At 45.3% G+C, this 10,521-nt stretch overlaps 1 protein-coding gene across 1 annotated transcript in view; it reads right to left on the bottom strand.

Moving 5' to 3' along the window:
* The window catches only part of PCSK2 (proprotein convertase subtilisin/kexin type 2), a 278,454-nt gene continuing 267,933 nt past the window's right edge, over window positions 1-10,521 (bottom strand). The window contains exon 12 of the mRNA XM_044263484.1: window positions 1-4,127. Coding sequence (XP_044119419.1) covers window positions 3,641-4,127 — 487 coding nt within the window. The 3' untranslated portion in view covers window positions 1-3,640. The remainder of the gene's footprint in view (window positions 4,128-10,521) is intronic.

Raw genomic sequence — 10,521 nt, 5'->3', positions numbered from 1 at the left:
TTGATTGGTTTTAACTTATCTTTTGGAAATTGATTTTTGAACTTAAGTACAGAAAAGCAGTGTCTCGGTTACAACCTCGGACTTTGGACCTTACACCTTCAATGTCTGTTTCTGGTCATAGCCTCTCTTGAGATTTTACTAACTGGGTTTGATAAGTTTTATATCTTAGGACAAAATTAAACATTGTTTTCTCAATGAACCATGTATGATATATACAATACATCAGTATTTTATTTATAACTGTTAAGATTGCTAGAATAGTTTGTGGTCATATGGGTGACAGTACTGTTCACGCTACTGTCCATGAAGAGAGGAGGCCATGTGAGTCAGTACTTAGTATATTTTAAGAGAATGTCAAGCTCTCCCCAAAGCTCATCAGGTTTTCCATTAGATGTCCTGCATTTCCCAGCTGCCTTGCATTTAGGCAGGGTCACTGACCAGTACTGGCCAATGCAGAGTAGCTTAAATGGCCTGTGTATCTCCTTCAGGCTGAACATAAAGAGAGGATGAGGGTCCTCCGTGGGTTCTCTTCTATGTAGTCACTTAGCAGTCTTGTGTTGTTTTTACAAACCATAATACCAAAGATTAAAGCACCCTGAGTCCCTGAGTCTGTGGTCTCAGGGAGTCTCCTGAACCCTCAGAGGAACTCATGTGAATGATAAGTAAACCTTTGCAGTGTTAAGCCACTAAAATTTGGGGGCTGTTTGTTACTACGGCATAACTCAGTCTAGCTTGATGAGTACATTCTAGAAGAGTCTTTCTAAAAGACTGTTGACCATGACCCACAGTAAGAAATATTTACTTTGTGAGCCAATACACACACACGCACACACATGCACATTCTCGCTTTCTGTACACACACACACAGAACAAATAATATTCACTAAAATGCATGATATATTCTATTCCAGTTTTGCTTGTATTTCATTCTGTTTTATTCTATTCCAAAACGTTAGTCTTGATTCCCTAAATTTTTTTTTACAACTTATTAATGGCATATAACCGGCGTTTGAAAAATGCTGCTGTAGATCATAATTTGTATGTGACTGATCTGCTAATTATAAATCTCTCAGGCTTATTTGTGAAAGCAGCCTTTTTAGATCTCTCTTTGGCAACTTTTTATTATCTGCTCTCAGAATGGATGAAAGTGTTTTTAAGTAATATATATCACATCCCACATGGTTTCTGGAAGGTAATGTTTTATTGTTGAGTCTCCTAATTTACAACATGTCTTTTTAAATTTACTTATAAAATTTTGTCACGGGGAGTAACAATGTTAACTCGATTAATTCATTTATTTTCATTTTTTAAAATAAATGATTATAAATAACTGTCTCTTGCATTAGGATCAGGGATATCGTAAAAACCTCACTAGCCAGACATATTTTTGTGTTAATACTGGTGCAAAAAACGAAATAGAGACCAAATATTTTTATATAGCACTATATATATATTTTATATATTGTATCCTCATATCAAAACTGGCCATTTCTATTAAGAAGCTGCTAAGTTACTCTCTAATTTCATAAATTATACCACAGCTGTGAAAATATGGACAACTATTTTATATTTTTGCTGCTATATAAGACATTTAATGTTTATACAGAAAGCTGCAAAATTACAGAAGTGAGGCAATGGGAATCAATGAACATTTCACCTGAATTTCCACCGGCCTTTTTCTTCAGCCAGAATCATCTTGATATTCTCTGAATATTCTTTTAGAGATGAATATGGTGTCAGTTTTTTCAATAAGTACACATACACACATTTTAGGCATATGTGTGTATCTACATTTATACAAGTGTATATATACACACACATACATACACACATGTATATAGTCTACATATATATATATATTTCTGTGTGCACTTATACACATATGCACACATAATGTCCTTTGGTTTATTTTCAGACTGTTAATATGAAATGAATTTTTGATGGTTTCCCTTAATTTTTTCTTTAAATCTAAACTGGTTTAAAAAGACCTTCGCAACAGGTAATAAACTTCTTTTAAAAATCATAAATATTATTACATTTTAAAGCATTATAGAGAGAAGGTCATACGGTGTTCGAGAAGACAGACATACATGCCAATATGGGGGGCAGAGAAAAGAAAATGGGTTTTCCAGAGTTTTCTCTTAAAGTCGCCACCTCTAGGGAATGGAACTTAGTGCCCTTGCGTTGCTGGCTTTAAGGAAAGGAACTCTGAGCTTAGCCACACGCTCCCACAAGAAGGGAGAAATGTAGCCAGAAGTGGTCGATCAGTTCTCCGGAATCAAATCAAACCCACAAAGGGGCCAATCCTTGGGGAAAAAAACAAAGCGATGACGGGTCCAATAGAAAGCATTTCTATTTGGTAATGAAATAGTGCTGTGTCTTGTGGGGTCGGCAGGGGGAGGAGTGTGTCACCTTTGGGTTGCCTGTTAAACATCTTCAGGGGTTGCTCAGTTGTCAAGATGGTAACTGTGTGCTTTCCCTATGGAGGTCTTCTCTTGCTTCCTTCAGCCCCCTGTTGCTAGGGGACGGGTCAGCATGTCCCGCCGTTGGCAGAAGAGGCTCCACACAAATGACAGTCTGCATCCTCAGACACATCCCCTTCACCCTTCACACACCTCTTCCGGAATGGAGGCCATTTCCCCAACACATCAAAGAACCACAACCATATGTTTTAGAGATCAAAGCCCAGTGTATGTGCATCCAAATTACTCATCTCACTACTCACATCAGATTCAGAAGCTCCAAAGTGATTGAGGAAGAGGAACGTTCCTGTGTTCTCAGCCACTGAGATATTCTTTCCTAGGCGTGTTGCCAGACTTCTCTCGCCTTTTTTTCTTTTGGATAGCTATGTGAGGAACCCCAGAAAATTGGGGCTGGGATGAATTCTATACAAACGGAATAATGTGGGCTTCTCTAGCAGATTCTACCGTGACAGAAGAGCAGCTGGTGAAAAGGACAGCCACGCTACTGAGGTTTTACATGGATCACGCTGGCTGAGTAGGACGAGTTACGCTGTTGGTGTTGGTGGAACGATTTCCAACCCTCATGCTTTTTGACCCTCTCTTCCCCAGCCAGTGATTAGGGCTGTCATGGATGGCGAATTGTATATCACCCTACCTTCATCTACGTCACTGAAAAATCTTGCTAAGTTCCAAACATTTTCCCCCAAAGGACCTACAGCATCTTTTGTGCTTTAGAGATTCAGAGCTTACCTTCTGTTATTATCTTTCCCTTTTTATGTAGCAGGTCCTCAGCTGAGACCACGAATAAATGCTCTTGGAGTCACTGCGTGTGGCTTTTTAAATGCATTCTCTTCTCAGATAGGAACAAAATGGAGGGGAAAGCTGTCCCAGTTTTGTTTGCTGGCTATCGCCTATTCGAATGACACAAATAAAGAACTTTAGAGTCACAAATAGGACAGAGGTTTTGGTGGGAACACTGTATTTGGGGCACAGAAGTAAAAAGATTGCGTCCATTGTGACAAAAAAAATCATTGACAGTGAGTGAAGCTTCAGATCGAGAGGTTGAAATCACTTATGAGAGAGTGACAGTAATTGCTAGGTTCCTGACAGAGTGTGGACCGAGGACAGAGAGGCAGAGATGGGGGAGGGAGGGAGGCAGTCGAGGCCCGGCTGCGGCTCTAGTTCTTATGAAGGATGCTTTTCAGGCTTCTCTCCACAGCTTCGTCCAGCTCCTCCTCCAACTCCTCCTTCTTGGACATGGCCAGCTTGGACTGGTAATCCCGCACAACCTGGTCGATGTAAGGGGCGCTCTGCGTGCCATGCAGCATCAGTGTCCACTCTTTCAGCACCCCCTTCTGGGGTGTGCTCCCGACAAACCCCAGCTCCAGGGTCCAGGTTCCTCGGGCGTCCTCTCCCCACGTGTGGGTGGTCATGAAAGGCCACTTGTCAAAGCCCACCTTGGAGTCGTCATCCCTTGGACGCCGGCTCAGCAAGATAGACTTGGTGCCCATCGGGGAAGTCATGTTGATGTTCAGATCTCCTCTCCTGGTGGCATTGACTGTGATGACAGCTTGGACGTGCTCAAGGTAGCGGACGAAATTTTCTTTCCCCTCACATGCATCAGTGGTGAGGCTCAGCACCAACTTGCCAGTGGATGGTATTTTCCTGAGGGCAAAGGGATGAGGAGATATGGTAAGGGGTAGACACACTATACTTGGGGTTTTGAAGGTAGCTGCTGGTGCCAGAAAGAGCAGGGACTTTGGAGCTAATCAGACAGACCAGCAGCGTGAGCCTGAGCTCCTTACCTATGGCCCTTACCCATACTTTCTGTGTGAAGGGGAAATGGAGTAGAGGCTGCCCATGCCCTTCTCACTTCCTCCCTCCACGCCCTCTCTGAGTTCATCTGCAGCTGTGGCTCCCATGTGTTCTGACCACTTCTTGCCTCAGGTATTGGCATCTATGGGCTGCTCTTCTGGAACTTTCCCCACATCATGAGAGCTAGCTCAGCCAATGTGCAGGGCAGCCCCAAAGTGTCAGGGAATGAACCTCTCAGGGACCACCCCTTACCAGTGATTTGAATAGAAAGTGACAGAGGAATATACCCTGGCATCCATCCCTCAGTGGGACACCTCAATGTCCACCCTGTTGCCTATGGTGACAACTTGCTTATCAACGCACTCCTGTCTGGCTCTTTTCCTCCTCCCCGTCTCACATCTCTAATTGTCACTGGCGTTTCCTGGGAGCTTCTCTCAAAAAATTGTCAGCACTTAAATCTCACCTCTACTTTTTTTTTTTTTAAAGATTTTATTTATTTGGGGTGCCTGGGTGGCTCAGTGGATTAAAGCCTCTGCCTTCGGCTCAGGTCATGATCCCAGGGTCCTGGGATCGAGCCCCGCATCGGGCTCTCTGCTCTGTGGGGAGCCTGATTCCTCCTCTCTCTGCTTGCCTCTCTGCTTACTTGTGATTTCTCTCTGCCAAATAAAAAAATAAAATCTAAAAAAAAAAAAAAGATTTTATTTATTTATTTGACAGAGAGACGCAGCGAGAGAGGCACCACAAGGAGGGGAGCAGCAGAGGGAGAAGAAGCAGGCATCCTGCCAAGCAGGGAACCTGATGCGGGCCTCTATCCCAGGACCCTGGGATCATGACCTGAGCCGAAGGCAGATGCTTAACGACTGAGCCACCCAGGCGCCCCCTGAGTCTACTTTTGGGATAACCCAAAATTGTCCCAAAGTTATGAGCTGAGATAGGACCTCTTAAGGCCTTTCTTTTGAAGTGTTAAAGTATCTTGATAAATAAAAATTATTGCTGGAGCACTTGGGTGGCTCAATCGGTTAAGCATCTGCCTTCAGCTCAGGTCATGATCCCAGGGTTCTGGAATTAAGCCCCGCATCGGGCTCCCTGCTTAGGGGGAGCCTGAATCTCCCTCTCCCTCTGCCTCTGCCCTGGCTTGTGCTCACTTTCTTGCTGGGTCTCTGTCAGATGAACAAATAAAAAAAAAAAATTATTGCTATTGTGATTGTTATCACTGTCACAGAAAAAGCTGAAATGGGGTTATTAATCCTAGTGGAGGCATATCCCTTGAAAGATCAGGGGTATTTAGAAGCCTCTCTGGTCACAGAGTTGGAGCCCTATGGAGGGTCAGCCTAAGCATTCCTCAGCTGACTTTCCACACAACCGATCTCCTTCCTGGATATGGCCTCCCTTGAAGGCAAGATACTTAAAGGTTCTTGCGTGAGAAACATAACAAAGTAAACCACATTAAACTGCATGTGTAATGGAAAGACTCCAGAATTTGGGAATAAATCCATTTGGGTTAGAATTCTCTTCTATGCTTACTGGTCAGGAGAGCTTGGGCAAATTATTGGCATACTTCGAAGTCTCACTGTCATCGTGGGTGGGTTTTGTGAGATTAAATCAGACCACGTGTGGAAAATGGAGCATAATGCCCGGATCATGGTACTAGCTCCCCTAGTACTATGGGGTACTTCCCTGGGCTTTTCCCTATGTGAATATCCTTCCTTGACACGATATTTTATTTTGGAGTGTAACATGGTGGGTATTTTAAAACACGTCTTGTGGAGCCCATTTATGAAAAGATGATCCCACACCCAGCTCAGAGCCCAGCTTTGGTTCTGCATGACCCTTGGAAGCAAAGCTACAGACCTGGGAGGGAAAGGCTCGTTGAAACTCACCTGGTGGCTCATTGGGAAAGTCAATACTCTCCTGAGGAACTTTCAAAATATATGCTTTAATAGTTTCATGGAGTGCTGCCATTATATGCCCTCTGCATGGATGCTGATGCCGACTGAAGCATGCAATACCCATTGGCCACGGAGATCTAGCGGTGGTGGTGGTGGAGGTGCGGTACCATGCTCTGGGGAAATCATCCAGTTTGGTGGAGAGCGGGCATTAGGCCGGCTCTGGAAGTCAGAGTATGCAAAGGTCCTAGCTAGATCTCTCAAGAAAGATGCCATTTCTTCTCAACAGGGTCAGAAACGTAACAGGTGAACTGATATGTGACCACCAATCTTTTGGGCTCTAGCCCATAGGTAGAGAGCTATTTGGGCAGAATGAAGGTCCAGTTATGGGCAAAGCATTTGAACCATCTGAGCTCATTTTCTTTATCCATACAATGGAGATATTACTTCCTATACTGAAGAATTGCTGTGTAGATAGAATAGAGATACACACTCAAATACATCACATATTCACAAATATCTGGACCAGAGCTGGCCAACAGAACTTTCTGCAATGAGGGAAATGTTCTATATCTGAACTGTCCAATATTGTAGTCACCGGCCACATGTGCCTATGGGGCATTTGAAACGTCATGAGTGTGAGGAATTGAATTTTTAATTACATTTAATTTTAATAATTAATTTAAATTTAATTTTATTAAATAGCCATCTGTGGCTAGTTGCTTCTCTACTGGATAGCACATATCTAAATTATTTGCAAATGTTCAATCTGAACCTGATGCTACCAACCCCGACTCATTAGAAAATTTCCCAGGGTTCTGTGGTGAGCACATTCCGTTTTTGTCATGGCTCACAGGCTCTGGGAAAAGCAGCCAGGAGAACTGTGGATCCTGTGCTGCTGGTTTTCTGGCAACCTTGCTGGAAGCTTCTAGAACATCCAGACCTCAGGAATAAGTGAAATGCCATGTTCTACTGTTGAGACTCTACACAGACAGGCAGGCAGGTCCAGAATGGAGGCTTTCTTTTTAGAATAGAGCCTCAGGGAATCTGGAACTCTCCAAGGAGCACAGCTGGAGGGAAGAGCAGATGATGACAGAGCCCACAGCAGGAAGAGACCCTGTGCTGAGTTTGAGTCCCTTTCCAAGGCCAGGCCACCTTGAGAAATTCAAGAAGCAAATTCATAAGCCAACAACTAAAGACTCTTACTCAGGTACTAGTCACTTTAGGTATTACAGAGCATCGCTAGTCATTTGTCAAATGCAATACTCCCTATTATGACAAGGATCCAAAACGCAAGTAGGATTCTAAAAATAAAAAAAAAAATCATTTTTTTTTTTTATCCCTATTTGCACTCAGGGCACTTATTCACTGGCGTTAGCCAAGTAACAGTCCCTTTACAAGTCAGTTTGTGGAATCTCTGGCAGAAAAGTGACATTTTTTTTTCCTCAGGGGGAAAACTGGAAATATTTCTTCCATTGGCTAAGAACCAGAGATAGGACAGCTACTGTAGCTGGGAATGAGATCCACAGCCCATGTGCAATGCGGGGGGTGGGGGGGCGGGTCCTGTAAAGGAATGAGGGCAGAAATGATCTCTTATGATAGAGGGAGAGAAATCTCTTTTGGACCAAACCGGAGACGACCTTCACACACACACACACACACACACACCATAGCTTTTGGGGGGCTTCAGTGGACGCAGTCTCTCTTCCAGATTCCCTCCAGAGCTGCTTTGAGCTTTGACTACTGACTCTTGGCTGCCCCTTTCCCTGCAGAAGAGCAGACTAGAGCCCAGTCTGCCTGTTGTTTGGCCTAAGGGATGAGGGATTGCATTTGTGAGAGGTCTGGAGGGAGGGATGAAGGAAGGAGGCTGAGACAGGATGGGCATTTTGTCCTTATCCTGGAAAGCAGAAGCCAGATTGGAGTGGGCACCAACACACCACTTTGTGTTAGAGTCATCAACTGTCCCCGTAGCCTTGGGGTTGGGGTGTGGGCAGGGGCTGGAGGCCATTCCAAACACCCTGGGGAGTCTGGCTTGTTTCGAGCTGTGGAGGTATCACCCCCTGACGAAACTCTGCCATCATTGCCCTGCGTGCGAGCTGCCCACCGAATGTGGGGCGAGCGAGAGCAGCGAGTTCTTCTTGGAATGTTAAGGCACTTTGAGATGAAATTAAAAGGCTTGAGTGAATTCCAGAGGAGGCAAGCTTGGAGGAGGCAAGCTCCTCTCTCAGAGAGACTTCTCAGCAGTCATCAAGGCAGCTGGGAGAGGGAAGGAACCGTATCTGCCAGGGGGTTCTTACTACTTCTTTCTCTCTCTCTTTTTTTGTTTTTTGTTTTGTTTTTGTTTTTGGTTCACTTGTATGTTCTGATTTTCCTACAGTGATCATATTTTGCTTTTCCAAGAAGAAAAGGAATGCAATCCTTATTTAGAAGAAAAGCATATCCTTATTTGTTCAGGAAGGTCAATTTGTAAGGTTGAAATAGGGAGTACCTGGGGGGCTCAGTCCGTTAAGCACTGGATTTTTTATTTTGGCTCAGGTGAGGATCTCTGGGTCATGAGATTGAGCCCCGTGTTGGAATCTATGTGAGGTATGGAGCCTGGTTGAGATTCTCTCTCTCCCTCTCTCTCTCCTCCTCCCTCCCCCTGGAGTGTGTGCAGAAGTGCACTTGGGGGCTCTCTCTTGCACTCTCTTTCTCAAAAAAAGGGGCGCCTGGGTGGCTCAGTGGGTTAAAGCCTCGGCCTTCGGCTCAGGTTGTGGTCTCGGGGTCCTGGGATCGAGCCCCACATTGGGCTCTTTGCTCAGCAGGGAGCCTTCTTCTCCTTCTCTCTCTGCCTGCCTCTCTGCCGACTTGTGATCTCTGTTAAATAAATAACTAAATAATCTTAAAAAAAAAAAAAGAAAAGGTTGAAATAGGAGATGGTTGTTTATGGAACCAAAAGAGACTCTGCTTAGATCCTTAGTCACACAGACCACGTTCCAGAACTCATTTGCTGCAAAAAAGTGAGGAACCCATCAAGACGTGTGAGTTACTCTCCGAACTTTTAGAGAATATGTACAGAGGCCTTGTGCTCAAGTCCTATCAAAGACACACTTGGGGACCAGAGGTTGTCTTTTACACTCATTGCACATTGTTGCAAATAAGTGGTTGATTGCCTCGTGTCTAGAAATGGGCCCTGCTTCCCAGGAGGACACCTGTTCTCAACCCTCAACTGTATGATAAAAATAATTAGTTATGACACGGCAGTTGTTTTATTAGACTAATAATGATAATACTAATAATGGCCACCCTGGAGGGTCTAAGATCTGTGCTCTGTGGCCATCACAGAAGAACACTCGGCAGGTGGGCTCTGCGATGTTTTCTCTTTCCCAGGTAACAGTGGCGGGTGGACATTAACCAACACAGGATAAATCGTGGCTTGGCCGTGGCCCTGTCCCTGGTCCCACAGCTGGTTTGACGCCGGGCACAACCACTTCTCTCTCTAGCATGCTGCAACTGGAATTCCTATCAGGTTTTAACACCCACTCCCAAAGTCACTTAAAATTCATAGTTTGCCACAGCCTCAACGGCACAGAGTGAAGGGGAAGATGGGGACGGTCTGTACCAGACAGCTCACGCCAGGCTTCAGCATCCCAGGGGTTGGGGGTTGGGGGAGGGCACGTGGCTGCCCCTGGCTGGTGAGCGGACCTGGCTTTGCTCTGCTCACCGCACACGGCTGGTTCTGTGTAGACACTCACGGCCGGTTGGATTTTTCCTCTGTATTTTCGTTGAGCACCCTTCACCGACTCGGCTGATAAAAGTCGCGTTAGAAAATTGGTTTTCAAATTGGTTGCTTCTCTGGGAAGATGAATGTCAAGGAAACCTATAAACTTGACAGTTGGCACTCACCCCACTCGGGGGCTGACTCTGAGCAGTCCTGCACGTCTCAGCAAATGGCTGCTGATGCCTCTACCCCAATCCCGCAGGAGTATGGTTCAGGGTGACCAGGTCCTTCTTTGCACAGAGCCTGGGTGCCACCCCAAGGACCAACCTTACCAGCCTCTGAGTTTTGCAACACACCCACCTGCCCTAGGGCTCACTCACTTGGGTCTGAGAATGCAATTCAGGTGTGGGGTGGACGAGGGTGGACGAGGGTGACACAAAGGCCTTCCAGCAAGGCTGGCCTCTGTCCCTAATCCTCCTGGATGATCTGCCGGTTCTCACTGCCACCACTTAGCCATGTTCCTTGTACCCAGGTGCTGTTGGCTGAACAGTCACTCACTCAGAAAATATCTCCCATATGACTTCCAGGTGGCAATTCTAGGCACTGAGGGCACAGCAGTGAATAAGACACACTAGGTTCCTGTCCCTGGGATGGCGAG

Source organism: Neovison vison, chromosome 8, assembly GCF_020171115.1.
Source record: "Neovison vison isolate M4711 chromosome 8, ASM_NN_V1, whole genome shotgun sequence".
Taxonomy (NCBI): domain Eukaryota; kingdom Metazoa; phylum Chordata; class Mammalia; order Carnivora; family Mustelidae; genus Neogale; species Neogale vison.
Note: the sequence above shows the minus strand (reverse complement) of the source record. Positions and strands in the feature narration are given on the sequence as shown.